This window comes from Chelon labrosus (genome assembly GCF_963514085.1).
Source record: "Chelon labrosus genome assembly, chromosome: 4".
Taxonomy (NCBI): Eukaryota; Metazoa; Chordata; class Actinopteri; order Mugiliformes; family Mugilidae; genus Chelon; species Chelon labrosus.
The window spans coordinates 21,384,336-21,403,247 of NC_140340.1; the positions used below are offsets into that span (position 1 = coordinate 21,384,336).

An 18,912-nucleotide genomic window follows, 5' to 3' on the forward strand; every position below is an offset into this window, starting at 1 on the left:
AAATAAAAACAAGAAAAACCCACAGTTGACAACTGTTGTTGTTGATGGGTGCAAAGGAAGAAATAACGTTAGCCATCTCGCTTCCACGTTAATACTAGACTCTATTAGCATATCTGGCACTAGGAGTCTCAAATAACTTCTAAATGTGGGCAACAGGGCCTCCACGGAGCACTTCTCAAAGGCAGCAGTCGGTCATCATGATGTCACTTCCTGTTTTTATAACGTCGAATAACTAAAATGAAACTTCTCAGGAAAATGAACACTTGAATATACATCAGCATTATATTAACTACTTAAAATAACAAACTATCTTCAAAGAAAATGTATTTGATGTGTACTTTAGTGTTTTAGTTTGACCCAAGTCCCACCCACTAACACTGAGGAGGTGGAGCTTATGACCTATACTATACTGCAGCCAGCCACCAGGGGGAGCTATACTGGTTTTGGTTTCACTTTTGAGGAGCTGTCATGTTATTCCCCTTTTTTTTTTTGTCTGAGATTCAAATACATTGTTATGTATGAACATATGTAGGAAGGTATTTTTAGCAACAGAAGTAGGGGTGTCGGCCATACAGCCAAAGCCAATGGACATATTTCTCAAAATTTAATTTTGATTTGGGGAAAGGAATATCGTGAGTCGCTGTTACAAGTACGCCACAAAAAGCTTTCAACCATTTTCCTGTTCTTGCTCTCAATTTGACTCTGCTTTATTGACAAAAAGATGTTACCTGCTCAAATTGTTTGTCTAACTGGATATACATTAACAACGGTAACCATGGTAGGAGCCCTCTGGTTGGTGGGTCAGTAGCCAATCAGAGCGTCAACAATGAGTCAATTCAGCTTTATGGAAAACAACAAAAATTACACAGTGAGTTTGACGAGTCCATCAAACAATGTTATATTTTAAAATGCAAACCTCAAACTATGTTCATGGAAACAAGTAATTTATTCTCTGAAGATACAACGTAGAATAATAAATGAGATAACCTGTTAAACCGTTATTGCCTTTACATCATTAGGTGTGAAATTAAATTAAGCTGGTCTGAAGAGGAAGAAGATTTGAGCTCAATTATTTTAATATCACAGATGGTTTTGTGCACCTTTCATTTGAATTTTTGTTTTTTACCTGGAGGTAAACACACTTCCTTGTAGTCACCGGGCGAAAACATGCAGCAGGATCAACAGACCCAGCAGTTTGGGTTTCTCTTTATTTGTTAGGTTTGTTTAGGTCTAAACATTTAGCAATGCATCTTTATCAATAGTCACTAGAGTTCAGTTTTTATGAGAAGAGACAGCAGAATAAATGTAGACAGGTTTTTAGTGCTGCTCTCATTCCTGTACAGTTCGCTGTAGTTTGGGTTTTCTGAATGTTGTGACTTGCTGGCCGCCAGTTTTCACTTTTACAGGTATTTGATGCAGGTGTGTGAAGGTGGGACTAACGTGAGGGCCGGTGTTTGTAATAATGACCTTAACTATCATAACTTTAATTTTTTTATGGCGTCCCATTTCTGCCAAGAAAATACAAATGACTTAAAAACTAAAATGTTAAAATCACTACGGCAGGTTTGTGTCACCTGATTAAAGGATGAGAATTCAGCTCAAATAAAAGCCTGGGTGCAGAATGAGGAGTCTTTAAGGCTCATTTAAAAAGTTAACCCTGTTAATGTGTCAAATAGACGGCCATACATATTTATATATTTTACATTCTGACATTGTGAAAAATGAATACCGGCACATTAGACAGATTTCTCACCAGCGTTTCTCCAAATTCAACCACCCATCCAGTGACAGCGGTCAGTTTTACATTATGGAACATTCAGTGTTGACTTTAACAAACATGTCAGCTGGGTGAGAAGGAGCAGCTTGTGTTTATATACAAATCTTGTTTTTAGTAGTAAAAGTTGATAGATGTTCAACAGTTCAAACTCCATTTAAAACATCTGCTCCTACAAAATAGAAGCTACTTTTTCAAAAATAATTTAAAAAAAACCCCTCAAAACTGTATTTTTGTCGATAATTCTTTGAAGTTTTTTCAAACTCATGTAACTGCTGCAAGGTGAAAAAGCGTATTGCATCAAGTTTCAAAATAAAAGCTCATCCCTGGCTGCAAAGGACATAAAGTACTAGAAATAAATACAGAAACTCTCTTTCCCGTTATTCAAGGATAGATGCTTAAAATAATGACCCATTAGTTTAGGAGTCTTGACTCAATATCTCACTATTTAAGTCACCATTGGAATATTTTTCTCTCACAATTTTGACGAATCATCTCCTAATTCTATTTAAATGTAAATTAAAAGGAGATTTTATGTTAGTGTCTTATAATTTTGTTTAGACTGTTTCTAATAAACCCTTTTTACACGACAGTGATGCACAGGATTCGGAGTCAGTCTTGAGAATAACACACAAAACTTTTGTCTTTTGTGATCGGCTGCACAGAGATCATGGGATGTGGACGCAGAGATGCGACAGGCTCCTGAGGATCCACACAGAAAGAGACGGGTTATTACAGGGTCGCTGGTGCTTAATGCTCTGTGTGCATTTTAATGGACAATGTTTGTTTCTAAAGCACTGCTTGGCTCTGCTCTGTCCAGTTTGTTTGCATAAAAGTGGTTGTGTGTGTTTGTGTGCGTGTATAATGGGCACACCAGTCCAGTTAGCAATGAAGTGCACTTTTTTTAGACTCAGTTTTTAAAATGGATGAAAAACCTCCAATATTTGTCCAGCCGGACTGTCGAGTTAAAAAATTTAAAATCAAAAAGGCTAAGAGGTAAAAACTGCTGAGTGGGTCAAAGGTCGGAGCAAGGGTCGTCTTTATGTTCCTCTCAATCCAGCTCACAACAGGCCCAAGCGGACATTTGGTGAAGCATCGAGCGCTCCTTTCTTTATGTCTCCTTGCCGTTTTTGAACACTGCTTCAGAAGAGTTTGTCCTGCAGCTCCAGCTCGTTTTAAATCCACATGATCACCGAGACGCCAGGGAGGCATTTAGTCTGACTCCCACTCGCTGAGCCTGTGTGCTATCATGATACATCCGAGCAGACCTTGAACTGACCCGCTAGCTGCTGCCCCAAAACTTTAAAACAAGCTCAAATTGGGGTTAGCGTTGCAGACTGAGAGGGGTTAAAGGTCAGGGTGTGGAGGGCTTGTGAAGGATGCCCTGCAGGTCCTCAGGTAAGGCTAGGATGACGGCCTCGATGTGGGCTCTCAGTTTAGACAACGTCCCCGGACGTAGTGGGAGCTGCTCCCTCTCCGCCTGACTCTGCAATAGAGAGCATTGAGTTAATACAGAGCATAAGTATTTGAACCCCTTTGAATTTTCTACATTTCTGCATAAAAATGACTCAAAAAACAAGATTAAAGAGTTTGGAAACTCAAATCCAGAGTCAGACAGATTAAGAACCAATGGAGGAGATTTAAGTTGACCGTTACCCTCCACAAGAGTGGTCGACCAACAAAGATCCCTCTAAAAACAAGACCCATAATAGTCTGAGAGGTTAGAAAAGGAACTCAGGGTCATTCCTGCATCAGAACCTCGTCCCATCCATGAGGGGGTGGTAACATTTTTGATTGGTTTGCTGCATCGGGAACAGGACGGCTTGTCATCATCGATGGACCATGAATTCTGAATTATACCAGTATATTCTAAAAGAAAATGTCAGGACATCTGTCTGTGAGCTGAATCTTGAGAGAAAAACAATGAGTACAACTAACTACTAATACAACTAATAATTATTTTTTTTTTTGAATAAATAAATACCATATATAAATAAATATTTCTGTTTCATTTATTTGATTGGGTTATCTTCATCTACTTCCAGGGCCTGTGTGAAAATCTGATGGTTTGAGTCATTTTTTATGCAGAAATGTAAAAAACTCTGAAGGATGCAAAAACGTTTAAGTGGCACTGCTATTGAAAGCCAAGACGACAAGCAGCAACAGCACAGTGTAAACAGTAATATTTATTTAATGAGTTGAACTGACCAGTTTATCTTTCAGCTTCAGAACCAGATCAACAGTCTCCACCTCTGTGTGCTTTTGGACCCTCTGCAGCAGATCCTACAGAGAGATGGAGATAAATGAAAGGTGGTGTCAAGTACCAGATTAACTGAACCTTAAATTCTGCACTGATCATTGTGAAACAAATCTTTAAACTATGTGGGAAGGTTCTCGGTCGTCTTTGACATATTAGAACAAAACTAAAAACAAAGGAAATTGGGCTTGAGTTTTCTTGAAGATGTGTTATCTTGCATCTTAAAGTTGTGTCTGGTGGGGAATTTAGGTTATTATTAGATTAGGAACATCTGTGGGCAGCCCTTTACTGTTCCACCTGTTCCTTTAAGATCTGCCAAACTGATGTAAAACCTTATCAGAACTCATATATAAGGCCATCATATGTGCTGCAATCATAATCATAGCGCAGGATATTATACACCTACCTAACAAACTCTCCACCAGTAGTACACCAAACCAACTACAAAGAACTGTCTCCTGTTTCTGGACCAAAGAGTTGCACTTGAACACACCACAAAGACTACAGCCAACGATCAACAGGTACATACGTTCCACACCTGAGAGGAAATATCTCTCAATACCAGCAGGTGGCAGTAGTCTATATGCATCATACAAAAGGGGAAACAGGAAGAGCTGCCGTTAGCTGGGAGGCTACGAAGCTAGGGAGAGCTACAAACTCTCGTACAGAGCTGGTTTCTCCTGAATCATGCAGATCAGTTGATCTACAGTTTATTCATTCTGGATGATGTTGTGGAAATATTTGTGGATTTGGATGTTCAGACGAGATAAAGATGAAAAATTAGACTTTTGTGTTCTTTGAATGTTTTGTTAATTTTTGGCTCTTCAAGTTTTTCTTATGTTTTTCTTCTCATGCTCAGATTTGTTGAAGCTGAACATCCAATCGAAGTGATATGACACACGACAAAAACTAGGCTGAGAGAGACACTCATTGCCAGTCCGGCACCATAAGACCTAATGGTGTATCACAGCCCTTGAAGGGAAGTCCGTCATGCTGATCAGAAACTTGCTCCAGCATTACTAACAAATGGAGAATGTCTCCTCCTTACCTCCTCACACAGCGCCTCGAGATGCAGCGCCTCCAGTTTCTGCGTCATCTCTCTCCTCCTGTTGCGGAACCAGCCGTCAAAGTTGGGAGACTTGAGGAAAAGTCTTCAAAGAAAACCACACAGAAGTCCATTTAAAAAACAAAAAAAAAAAAAAAAACAAGAAACGTTCTTTCAGTCAGTGAAACCACTCCTATGAATACATTTGCCCAAATCAACTAATAAAACAGGAGCTTTGTATTTGGCTTGTGTCTAAATCTGAGGTTGCACCTGTAGAGTCCGATCCAGTCTCCTTTCAGTCTGGACGTGAGCTGAGGTCCAGCTTTCTCCAGGGTCTTCATGAAGTCCTGCTGGATGAACGGTCGCAGCTGAGGAGGACTCTTCCAGGGACTGATGGACTTCTGGAGAGGCATCAGACTGGCCACGTAGCGCTCCTGCAACACACAAACACAGGTACGTTTATCCGTTAGCTGCTCAGATGGAGGTTTGAAATTCTCGAGCATGGGTCAGAGATAATCTCAGAAAACATCCTTGTTTACCCGTCAACAAAAACAGGAAATCTGTAGCTTTACAAAGACAGGATTAACTGCTGATCACCAATAAACAAAATGACTGATTACCAGTGGGATGATGAAGCTTTGTGTTAGTTCTAAGAAGTAGCGTCGAAGAATTGCATTTTGTGCAGGCGAGGGTCTTTTCTGTTGAACACCCTGAAAAACAAATATAATAAAAACAACACAAACATTACAAAGGCCAATATCCAATATATACATACATATGTGTGTGTATGAAGCGTCCATCTCATCTTACCTTCTGTAGCTGTTTGATGATTTCTTCATCTTTATTGAGATACGGCTTATATGCCGTGTACACACCTGCAATACACAGGCATGAGTTTGAGTTTGTGGTTCAGTTTGTGGTTTATACTCAAATACAAAACACAGAATATTAAAGCTTTACCAGGTTTAGAGTCCAGGGTTTTGAGGTTTTTCAGTTTCTTGACCTTCATCTGCTTGGCCATCTCTCCTGGGAGGAACAAAGAGATTCAAAGACCCTGTTCAGACCTGAAAACTCAGTTCTGAAAACTGAGACGTTGCACTTTACAGCCAATATGGTGTCATCACGGTAACTGTGTCTCTCATGGAAAGGTTTTTACACTCTTATAACATGCGGTAAATTGTAAATAACTGCCATGTATTGAAAGTACCGGGTAAGCTGGAGAAATAGGTAGAAGCACTTCCTGACAGGACATTTTCTAAACTTTTTATAGACAAAACAAGGAAAAAAGTCCAGGCGGACATTTTGAGGGGAAGTGCCTCAAATGAAACCAAGGAAAAACAAATTTTGACATGTGGTGTCCGCGTACTTTTTATGTTGATTCCAGAGGCAGCATCATATTGCAAGATTAAGAGTGTATTAATTAAAGACTTAGGTCTCATTTCACTGCAGCAGAAACGTTTACCTGCTTGCTTCATGTCTCCGATGCGGATGATGTGCGGCCAGTGCTGCAGAGTTTTTGCAAAGAAGGGATTGGTCACTCCCAGAATGACAGAAGGCCTGCAGAGAGAGACAGATCAAACATGACTCCACGGTCATGAACTTCAGCAAACACTAACCATTTTCATCCCAGTCTTTCTGTCTGTTAGCAGAGACAGGGAAAAGAGATAGGGAATTAGTTGCTTCCCAAGTAATTCCTTAATTTCAGGATGAGATGATAGTTTTCCAGATGCACCACCCTGTAACAGCACAGTACGACCATGGGACTGAGTTTTTCTGTAAACCTCAGGCAACAGTCCACAGGCAAACTTTACCCAAACGGATCAATGACCCAGTTAGTAGGAGGAAAAACAGCAAGCTGCAGTATATTTGCTCATATTTTGTACTCACGGTGCCTGTGTCCTAGTGGTGTACTCCTTAAACTCGCTGTCGTGGATGGTGAAGTATGGCCGGAAATCACTGCAGTAACGCAGAGGAGATATACAGCTGCGGAAAGAGGAAAGAGTCATTTTAATGTTTGAGGCAAAAAAAGACATCGAACAAAACCATTCACCATTTATAGATACAGCACTGTACAGTTTTCCAGGAAGTTGGACATAAATTCAGAATATACATGCGGCAAAATATCCAATTTAATTACAGATTTGCTGTATAAAAGCAAACCTGGAAATTTCAGTTTATCACATCATTCTGTATCTTCCAGTTGCTTCTCTCGCTCACCTGACCAACGCCAGCACGGTATCCGAGGACTCTGATGGCGAGGGCGCCATGACGACGAGCGCCTCCCCGAGCAACACCAACTCCCAGAGCATCTGGATGTGGAAGAAGACCGGGTAGAAACACCTGGACAAGAGAGAGAGAAATGTGCTCATTTTAACTTAAAATGCAGATAAGACATTTTCTTTTCCAACAGAAAGGGTTAAAAGATTGACGACTGTCTGTAAACATCCATTTGTGTGGATGCGGAGCTAATTTTCTTTCACAAAGTAGCAAAACTAACTCATTATACTACTGTAGGTCTTGAAATTTTTTTTCTTTAACATAGAAAAACCAACCAGAGGGCTTTTTGTCAAAGTCCAACTTCCTGTGTTAAGACTATAGTTTATGCAAGCAATAGAGCTATAGAGGTCAGTTTGCTCTTCTTAAATATTCTGAATATGTTCCTGTTTCTAAATTCTGTTTATAGTCATTTGAGAGCTGCCTGTAATAAAGGACAAAAATAAACAAATAAGCCTACAGGACATGGTTATTGTTCTTTTTTGACCTGGATACAGAATATGCAAATTCACATGGGGGAGTCAGAGCAAAAACAAAAACAATAACACTGACCTTTTAGTCATGTACTTGACTATTTATACCAGTCACACTAAGCCTGTGGATGTGAATCCCTGTATGAGTGAGTAGTCTGGTTTTAGACACCAAACTGGATATATTTTCATTTTTATTTTCAGTTTTAAAGGTATTTCTATCGCTTTCGTCCGGGCTGGGGTGAAGCCTCCACCAGCCACCATGACCGCCTCCTCTGGCCTGCTAGCAACAGCTCAAGACCGGGAGTTGAAAGTTGACCTGGGGAAGCAACTGAAATTCCCAGAAACTGTCGCCATCACAACACTGCGGCCAGACTTGCTGCTCATCTCAGAAGTGCCTACAAGTGGGCAGGAGGTGGTTTTTGTTGAGTCAGCTGAACTACCAAGTGCTTGCAGTACCGGCACTGAGCAGCAGGTGGTGAAATAAAGCAGAGAGCAGGTCTCACCTAAAGAGGTCGACTTCGTGGATGGTTGGAAGCACAATGGACACCAGACTGTCGCTCTGAAAAACAGACACACATTCTTTCAGCTTTAATCTTCACAGAAGTACTGAGGGGGAAAAACAGCTCCTTCATTTACAGACTGTGTGTGTGATCACCTGGGCGGACTGGACCAGCTGTGAAGTGCCTGGTTTGTCGTAACAGGTTGGGATGCGAACCTTCAGAGGACAGTTCAAACACTCATCAGAAAACACTTATGAATAGACTATAATATCTTTACTGTCACTGTAACATGTATAATGAAATCAAATGCGATTAATTTCTAGCTGAATAATTGTTTGGTTAATTTACCATTAGACAATAGCCACAACTTTAAACCATTAAATATGAATCCAAACATTTTCTCATAATAACGAAAAATGAAGAGACAATTTCAAACTCAGTGTCATCAGGAAAGAAGTTGTTTACTATCATTCTGTCATCAATGATTTAACTGTAATGAGAAATGCAGCTATATTATTGATTAGCTGATATCTGATATGGAGCCGTTGTTCTTTTTAATAGTCACACCTGTCCTTTGACTGCCGACACCAGTAAATGAAACATGTACCAGCTCCATGATCTGTGCACGTGTGTGAGAGAATACCTTGATGACCACGCCCATGATTGGCAGCGTGAGGATACGTCCAGGATGAGGCGTTGGCCAGCGGTCAATGTCATTACAAGCTGTCAATACAAATACACAGACAAGAGAAATTAAAATAAAAACAAAAACTTCATTCAGATAGAGATATTCACATTTATCAACCCTCAGCTGCCAGTTTATTAGGAACACCAAGCTAACACCTTGTAGTAAGTCCAATATGTATCAAGCTAACTAAACTTAATTTTCCCTTTTCAGTTTGTAGACAACTGAGCAGCAGTTACCGTCATCCAGCCTTAATCCAATAGAAATGTTGAGGATGGACCTGAAGCAAACAGTTCATGTGAGGAAACGCATCAAGAACTGAAGTGGTTCTGTACTGAGGAACGGACTAAGGTTACTCCCAGCCGTTATAGACGACTGATCAGCAGCTGCTGGAAACGTTTAGTTGCTGTTGTTGCTGCACAAGGAGGTTCCACCAGATACTGAACTACTACTGTTCACTGACTTTTGCAGCTGACATACGTACAAAAGAAATATTTTCTTGGATAAATGCACAAGTATAATATTTCTGTTTTGTTTGTTTTGTTGGGCTCAGAAAACGGCTGATACTTTGTTTAGCTGACGCTGAAGTTAGCCTGACTTCCCCGCCAACAACATTTTATTTATTTATTTTTTTTTTTACAGTGGAAATTTGGTCTGGAGTCTCTCCGATGGGAAATGATTATGCTCCAGGAAATATCTGCTCGGTCTATCAAATCGTTTTTTTTCTCTGTGTCAGTTGAACACGCCTCTTAATAAATGAAGTGTTACCAGACTCATATTCTGTCAGCTACACCAGGCTAAGTTGAAGCTAATAAATCGTGGTCTTGGTGATGGATGATAATAATTTAATTCACAGTTTAATTCAGCGTCAGAATTCACCATCTTTATCATCAGTATTTCAAATTAGTTGTTCTGACAGATCTTGCATGGATTGCCAGTTCAATAGGTAAACCACAGCCTCCACAATGAAAACACAGTTGAATCAACATCTCTCTCAAGACTCAGTGCAGGACTGTTATATTAGAACGATTTCACTAGTCTACATCATGAACTGGTAAGGGAATGTACATGAAACTGCACAGCAACTCTAAAAACTAATAAATCTTCTCTAGTTGTCAAACAAGTTGCTCATTTACAGACAAACCTCGAACTGAAAGTGAAATTTTAACTTTTGCAGAGCTAAAGGTCAAAGCTTCCCCTTGTTTCTAATATTTATGCTGAGCTAAACACATCAAAAATGTTTTTATCTGACTCGTGTGAAAATAATCGGTTTGCCCCTGTGTTCCTTTTAAATAATGGAATTCTTTATCTTTATCTTCATAATCTTTAAGAGTAAGGAAATTATTATTTGTTTTCAGTAGAGCAGCTAATGAACTGACAAGTAGACGTATATACTGTGATCACACTAATGAAAATCTAGTGATATCTAAGAGATGTCTCAAAATCTGGATAAAAAACTGGAAAAACTATCCACATTGATGAAATCAGTATGTGAAGCTCAGGCTTCGCAAAAAGTGGACAGTACAGACAGACAGGTAAGGACAGGTAAGGACAGGTGATCGGACTGACCGGCCTCCAGACAGGGCTCCTGTTTCTCAAAATATTCTGGAGCCATGATCTTCAACAGCGAGTGGAAGAAGGTCACAAAGGGCAGCTTACTGATCAGGACCAGAGACTGAAAGACAAGGGACACAGAGAAAGAATTTTCACTAATGCAAGACATCAGAAATCTGTCAGGCTGGTTGTGCAATAATTATTAAATCATTAGTAACATACTACTACTAAGGCAGTGACTAACAGTCATTATCATATTGATTTATACGCTTTCTTTCTGAGTGTTAAAAGTAGCTCTTCCTAGGAAGTGAGGAAGACCTACCGTTAGTTTGGAAGCTAATATGCTCGGAAGAGTTCCTATTAGCTGGGAGACTAAAACTTTAAAGAAGATGACTTGACGGACTTGTTCTGTCGCAACAGACAATTCTTATATGAATATAAGCCTGGCATTGCTCCAAATCAATTGTCCAAATTTTGAAAGATAAAGTAAATTCTGACACTAAATTAAATACTGAATTAAATTGCAAACATCCATCAACAAGACCAAGATTTGACTATTAGCTTCAACTTAGCCTGGTGTAGCTGGTCTGAATACCAGTCTAGTAACATCTGGATTTCATTATGGCGTTTCAACTCCAAGGCGCTCAGGTGATGTGTACGACTACATTGCTGCTACTTTTTAGTCCATCACAACATAAAGCCCTCCCAAATGATTTGACACTTTAAACCAGTGATTATTTTTCTCTCTTTTTTTCTATCACTGTTGAATAGAAACACTTACTGCTCAGATGCTCACCCTTAAAATTTGTCTAGCAGTTCAATGTGCAAATCTCACTTTCTCCCAGAAAGTGTTAAAATCTGCAGAGACTGCTTCATTAAAATGTAGCTTTAGTGAGATTTTAAAAAGCCTGAAAATAGAAGTGATTGTAGTTAATTAGCGGTGAGAACAAGAGCTGCGAGTATGATGGAATTATTGCTCTGAATTCATGTTATACTCCATTAAATACATACATTATTTGAGGAACTATATGAGCAAACTAAGTAAACATGACTTCTAATGCGTTTAGATGTGTTCAGGTTAAAGTGAAGAGGATGGAGATGGCCTGAGGTTAAATACTGACCTTCTGGAAGTATCCTCTCTTCAGAGATTTGTCTCGCACCTGACGGAAGTACACGTAACCATAATAATGGCCCTGCTCCCTCTGCAACACACACACAAAACTCAATTAACACATATAACGATGCAGCCATGTGGCTGTATTTCACTACAATGAACATTTCTTCTTCTTATCTTATTGTTTAGCGTCTTATACTTGTAGTTTTTTAATGCTTTTGATGTCTGTTAAACCCTGCTTTACTTGTACGGTGACCTTGGGCGTTTTGAAAGGCGACTATAAATAAAATGTATTTTTATTATTATTATTATTATTATTATTATTATCATTTGCACACATTAAATGCATGTTTGTGCGTCCAAACCTTCAGACAAGGAGGTGCGTCTCGGTCGGTCGTTTCTAGGAAGCAGCCGAGTGACGACTTCCTGTTGGAGCCCTGGCGGAAGCGGAAGCAGAACTGTGTGTCGCCAAGGCAACCTGGGAGGGCAACAAAAAGGATGACGATGGGTGGTTACTAGGGATGTCCCGATCAAGTATTGGCCTCATTCATTACCAAGCTTTTAATACTGAAGCTGAGGCCGATCTTAAATGTCTTAAAGTTCCTCCCCTGGAGATTCATAAGGTGATAGTGATATTTTATTTCTCTAGGTGCTGAATCAAGTTGGTAGTACTACATGATGATCTCCTACTACCACCTCACCAAATGTCCGTCTGACTGACATCATTTTCCACGCAGCAGACATATTTAGACACGTTATCTTTGTTCTTCTTCTTTTTCGCTAGCCAACCACCATTAAAAACAGAAGAATAAGGTGTGATGCCACACAGACATGGTTTTGGTATATGGTAGACCTAAAACAAATAAAAGATCCAATCATATTCAAAATGCTTGGACCAGCCCAAGCACTGATGGAGACATTGGTTCCCCTAGAAATACGTCAAATCTATCAGCACCAAGCTTTTAATTCCTCAGCCTCATAATGGACTTTGTATAAAGACAGACGAAAGGACAGCTCTCCAAAAATGGAGTCCAATATCTTGATCGATTACCTCTACCTGGTTGACCTCTACAAGATGGTTCCCCTTTCAGGTGAGCTGGGTTCTGCCACTGTCACCCTCATCTGTGAAGCATCTTTAGACATTTTCTTCACTAAAGAAGTTGGGAACCGGGGAGCCGGTCTGGCTTCCAGGATAGCGTCTTCCATCTTTTTATACAGTTCTTCTTTCATTTGTATTAGGATTGAGCAACTTCACTTAAGAGATATGTTTTGGAAGATCATCTGTTTACTTAACAAAAATGACATGAGCTCTCTGAAATGTAAACAAACTCTTCACTGCGGATCAACACAAATACATTGCAAAGTGATTCTTCTGTCACAATCTAACCCAAACCTGATTTCACCAGATAAATGCCAAAACTGATTAGGTAACAGAAACCGGGCAGACATTTTGCATTTGTGTATTTTCAGTGATTTCAACGTGCACTGGTCGGCTCTTGTACGGCGTCCTGACTTCCTTGGACAAACAGGAAGAGGAAAAAGGAAAGTAAGGAAACAGGAAGCGCAGAATGAGTCACCGACTGGCGTTTAACCTCAATATGACCTCTGTACATCCTTGGGCAGACACCCAGAAGGGCGTGAGAAGATAAAACGAGGGACTGACAATCACAGTTAGACACGAGACACAAACACTTCAGATGCCAGACTTGAAGGCATTCCAGCTCACAGGACGCACACAAACACTCCACGAACAACTCCATGATATCATGCAGTTGGGTGCGTTCGAGATCCAGCAAGAAATCAGCAACTCTGATTTAAAAAGGCACCAAATTTGCTTACATTTGAGTTTACCTCCACCAGAGAGTCAGAGACGATATCTGCCTTTTTAAACCTTTCAAATGAAGATTGATTTGAAGCTACAAAAGTTTACCTCCATATTTAAGTGATTATCTCAACTTTCTTTACACGACAGGCGGACTGTTCAGACCAACTACAAAGCCTCTGGTCTTCCAGCGTGGTTGCACAACGCGCCTGTGATGTAAACATCCTCAGACTAAAGTGTAGAGTCTGCATTTTTAATGACCCACTCACTACTTCCCTTTAAAGCCAGAGAGCCAGAGCTACAGAGACGTGACGACAAATCACGAATCACTATTTCTGAATTATCAAAGTGGATTAGAGGCAAATGATGCCAACTTTAATCAAGATGTGAGGCTGAATTATGGAAGAGAGAGAGAGCTCACAGTGTATTATATTAACGCAGCCCTGTCAGCGTTTTGTCCAGACCCAGCCTTTATACTGAGGCCAGCAGGTTTCCAAGCTTCACCTCCTGCTGACACACATTCAACCAACACACCTGCAGGCAAACAATCCAACAGAGACGTTTGTGCATGAGTATATGTGTAAACCAATCCACTCCTCACTGCGTCTTCAGTCTAGAAGCTCTAAAGAAAGTTAAAAAGATCAACTAAATGACTTTCAAAACAGCCTCCACTGTGACTCTGAGGTACAAAACTATAAGTCAATGATTGTTGAGGTGTAAAGCTCCATTTTTGTGTGGATACATTACCTGGTTTATCCTGAATCCATTCTAATATTACTTTCATGACTAATCTCAGACCTGTGGATTTTAAAGAAATAACAGAAAAAGGGACTACGGCTACTTCTAGACTGGACTGAGGAGATCCCTCAGAGAATATCTGCGCTTAATTTTGTTTAGACCTGGGCTATGTTAAGACCCGGTCAGAAAACTGAGCTCTGACACCATTAACATCCTCTTCTGACAACTATCAACTACTACTTTCAACTAATTGTCACTTTGGTAACCTACCAAATACCCATGTCTGGTCTCACTTACAGATGCATGAATAATTCATTTAATTGGTTCACTTGTCTTGCAAAATGGTGTCACAGGACACATATTTAAAAAAAAATAAAGCAAGAGAGAGAAAAAAGAGACAGAAAATATTTGACAAATTAAGTGTTTTAGTGATTTATGAAGCTAAAGATCATTTGGATTCAATCTGGCTTCTCTCTCTTGTCGTGGAAGAGCAATGTCTGATAACAAAATAAAACTGGATTGAATGAAACACAAGTGTTTCTGTTATTTAGTGGCCTAGACCACTGACTACAATGTAAAAATAACAGGAACACGTGTCAGTTCACAGTAGTATTACAAACCACAGCCTCCACAATAAAAACATAGTTGAATCAACATGTCTCTCAGTCATTTGACTAATCCTCAATACCAGAACCTTCATGAAGACAAGATGTAGTGCAGGACTGTTAATTTACAACGTTTTCACTAGTGTCACTAGTGTCCCTAATGAACTCCGTTATTGTCCGTTTGTGTTTTAATTACGCTGAACGAGGTATTGCCAGTGATCTGGATTTTTGTTAAACCCAGTCATATTTACCTCCGTATTTAAGTGAATATCATGTCTCTGGCATGGTTGGACTACACGTCAAATGAACAAGTCTCTGTATGATCTCCGACTGGTTCTGCTGCATTCAAAGACATCGGTTTAAAGCAGGAACTCACCTGAGTTGGAGTCAGGAAAGGAAAGGTAGCAGATGCTTGTTTTCTGAAAGGAAAAACAACAATATAGTTTTACCTATAATCTACCAACTTCTATCAGACCTCTAAGGCTTGGAGCCTACGGTGAATGTCTTAAAAACAAACCCTTCAGTCAGACTTACCTCTTTCTCAGACAGTTTGGAATGATGGGGATAAATGACCTGGAACAAAAAGATGAACACTGTTACTATGACAGCAGGAGATCATAAACACACGCCTAAAAACCTTGTTGGGCTTCGATAACAACTTAACATGAACCATTTTCTTACTAGAACATTTATCTCTCGCTTTAACATCCATCCTTTAAGGTTTGTAACTGTGTCTCTCCTTTTCACTATACTCTTTTCAACTAGGAATTGGCAGTAAGCATGAAAAACCCCTGATCAGCCACAACATTATGACCTCATACTGTGTAAGTCCCCCTTTTTGACCGGTCGAGGAGGCATGGACTCTACTAGACCTCTGAAGGTGTGCTGTGGTATCTGGCACCAATACGTTAGCAGCAGATGCTTTAAGTAAAAAAGAGAGCTGCAGTCCCGGTGATGTTCTGACCAAGTCCTCTACCTGTTACCCATCACAGTTTGGTCCTTGTCAGAGTCTCTCCAATCCTTCCACAAGTCCATTTTTCCTGCTTACAACATCAACTTTGAGGACAAAATGTTTAACTAGCTGCCTGACATATCCCACCCACTGACAGGAGCCATGTGAACCAGATAATCAAAGGTCATAATGTTACCGCTGGTTGGTGTATGTCAACTCAATTAATATTATCCACGTCCAAAAGTATCATATCCAGCCAATAAATCATAAGAACTTGTGCTGCTCAGTTCACTGAAGAAAGTGAAAGAGAAAGACTATTATGTGTAGAGTATAAAATTATTTTTTTCAGTACTGGTTATTCCCAGAGTCCAGTGACCACAACAGGTGTTTATTCTGTTTACATTAGTGACTCGAGTGGAATTCAAACTATTTCAAAGGGTTCCGTGTTTTATGACTGGGGAAAGGTTTAATTAAAAAAATAAAAAAAAGACTCCGTGAGAAGTTGTAGCCTCTGTGATGCTGTGGCTGCTGGAACCGACTAACTTCAGGGAAGGAAACTCAGTCGCTTCACTACAATGAACAATAGTGGGTAATAAAGACGGGGTCCCGTAGTAAAAGTGTTCTCTAATTTTAGTAGCATTAGTGTCTAAACATGCCATCAATGCGAGATCGGAGAACAACTAAAGCAGGGCAAACGAGAGAGAGAGAGGGTTGTACACTCCAGGAAGTAGTCGGGGCCATTAATAACTGCTAACTTAAGACATTTGTAGCCTCGATGAGTTTTGCGTGACCGGGCTGTCTCCTTACCTCCACTGCCTGCCCAAGCTCCAGGTCGAAACCGACCACACAGATGCAGTGCAGCCAGGCAGAGAAGCGATCCCAGGGTAGCAGGAGTGCATCTTCCGGCTCCTCGTCGCCTCCGGGCCCGGGAGGCAACGTTATCTCTTCGGCCGGGGAGATGCTACTAGCGTCCTGGTCGTCCAGATCCTCCGGCTCCTCGACCTGCTCCCCGAGCTCCTCCGGGCCTTGCAGAGCCATGGCTACGGCCCGACACTGGCGCTCAGACGCTCCGGAGAATGTTAACGGTCTCCTGGCTAACTTTACTCCTATTTCTAGTCCCCGTACCCTCGGGTAACAACAACAGGAGGTAAAACAGCGGTACAGAAAGTTGCCACTTAGCTAGCACTTAGCATTTGCATTTGAGCAGGCTTGTACGTGCGTCCTGTTGACAAAACGTGTAACGTCATCACGCACGTCTGTCCCTGGCACCCAGTTGCACTTGAGCCGGATCGTACGTGCGTCATGTTGATTAAACGCTCTACGTCATCACGTACGGCCGTCCCTGGTACTTGTGTTGCATTCACGTGCAGACCACAGACTGTTAAAAAGTTAGGAATATACTAAATCAAGATTATTAAAATATGCACAAGTAAAATATTGACTCTAAATTGAAATTACGTGATGTTTTACCAAATAATTCAGTTTTTCCTGGTAACACTGACCCTAAAGTTTTTTATTAACATCACCACATTTGTTTGTTGTTTCAAACTTGTAGCTTTTGCATATGTCTAAATAAATAAAATCTGAATTTTTGCTTTCTTAAAGAACAATAATAATAAATTCAATATATGAGCAATGTTGTGATACTTTTGGGAGAGAAAATTAAATAATTCTCAAAATTTCATAAAAATTGACACAGTTACTATCTTGTATGGCACCATTAAAGCTTTTTATGTTCTAATTGTTGTGACCTGCATTTATTGTGTCTTTTCTTTCTTCACTGAACCTCACACCAAATAACAGTCATATCTGTGTTCATTCTTGCACTGTTAGCCCACTGTGTGCCCTGTTTGCACTGTTCGTATTGTTTGCACTGTACTGTCTGCATAAGCTTGCACATGCACACTTTATGATCAGTGCCTAGTATTGTACTTAGTCCTATGTCTTCATGTAGCTCTATGGTCTTGGAGGAACACCCTCTCATCTTACTATGTATTACATCTGCTATATATGGTTGAAATGACAATAAAAACCTCTTTGACCTTGACCTTTATCCAAAGACATCCTGTCGTCCTTACTGCTGGATCGGAACTATTCCCCTTCACATCCACAGGTATAACTTGCATTATTGGACTGAATCTTTATTTACAGAGTGGCTCACAGTCTGAGTGAGGAGGCAGTAAATCAGCTTTATCTAAATCTTTTAATGGCTCCATCACTGAGCAAGCAGATGGATGAAACAAACTGGGGGAGGCTGAAAGGCCCGGCCCCCTGATGTGACATAAATCCCACTTATTATAGGTAGAAAACTAATTCAGATTTATTTGTACAAATTTAAATAGAGTAGACATGTTAACAAATAGGGAAAAAAATAAAACTATATAAATAAGATATACAAGGTTCACACACATACAGTTCTTGGTGTTTAGATTTTATTTTATTTGAACATTCAGCTCCTTGTTAAAAATGGAAATGAAACTAAACATGCAAAAATCTTTAATGTTATCAGAATAATACAAAGAATACACTCAAAGGAACGATAGAAAGCACTTTAAATTAGTAGATAATTTGATACCAAGAATGAAATCAGAAAACTGTAAACAAACTGCAGCTTTTATAAAAAACTAAAAGGAGTTCTAATGAATCTTATCTTTTCAGTGCTTTGTAACCCTAACATACAGCTTGTTGACTGGTCACAGTGGGCTAAGAAGCTAAACACTGTAAGATACTGTTAAACTTGGAATAATGGTGGAGCTCAGTGACAGCTGGTCCCCTGCTCGCTCTACAGGAGGTCTGGACAGGGACAATACCATGACCAGGACCTGGACCTGGGAATATGTTACATGAAAGCTGCAAGACCTTCAGAACGTCAGCCGACCAATGTGTCTGGTGCAGTTTACATCATGACAGCTTGCGTTAATCCTTCACTCTGGTATATCTGGACTGATAATCAGCCTGATCCTGAAGGGAAGCCTCTCAGAGTTTTAGCAGGGCGACATGTAGAAACGTAGAAAACAGTTTCTTGCTGGAAAATGTTATAAATTAATCCCAATATCAGAGACAGTGTTCTAGACTCATGCCGCTCTAATGTTTGTCAGGTAAATTTGAAGCTGGAGCCA

General features: G+C 40.1%; 1 protein-coding gene across 1 annotated transcript; it reads right to left on the minus strand.

The window, feature by feature from the left end:
* Positions 1–1,504: 1,504 nt before the first annotated feature.
* On the minus strand, positions 1,505–17,188 carry dennd6a (DENN/MADD domain containing 6A). Its single transcript, XM_084542470.1, has 19 exons — positions 16,601–17,188; positions 15,376–15,414; positions 15,218–15,260; positions 12,042–12,154; positions 11,684–11,764; positions 10,578–10,683; positions 8,967–9,046; positions 8,479–8,538; positions 8,327–8,382; positions 7,294–7,416; positions 6,964–7,059; positions 6,539–6,633; positions 6,037–6,102; positions 5,887–5,951; positions 5,697–5,786; positions 5,347–5,510; positions 5,080–5,182; positions 3,983–4,057; positions 1,505–3,260 (listed from the first exon to the last, which is right to left on the minus strand). The coding sequence occupies exons 1-19, from the start codon at positions 16,829–16,831 to the stop codon at positions 3,129–3,131; spliced, it is 1,818 nt and encodes a 605-aa protein (XP_084398596.1). The 5' UTR covers positions 16,832–17,188; the 3' UTR covers positions 1,505–3,128.
* Positions 17,189–18,912: the final 1,724 nt, after the last annotated feature.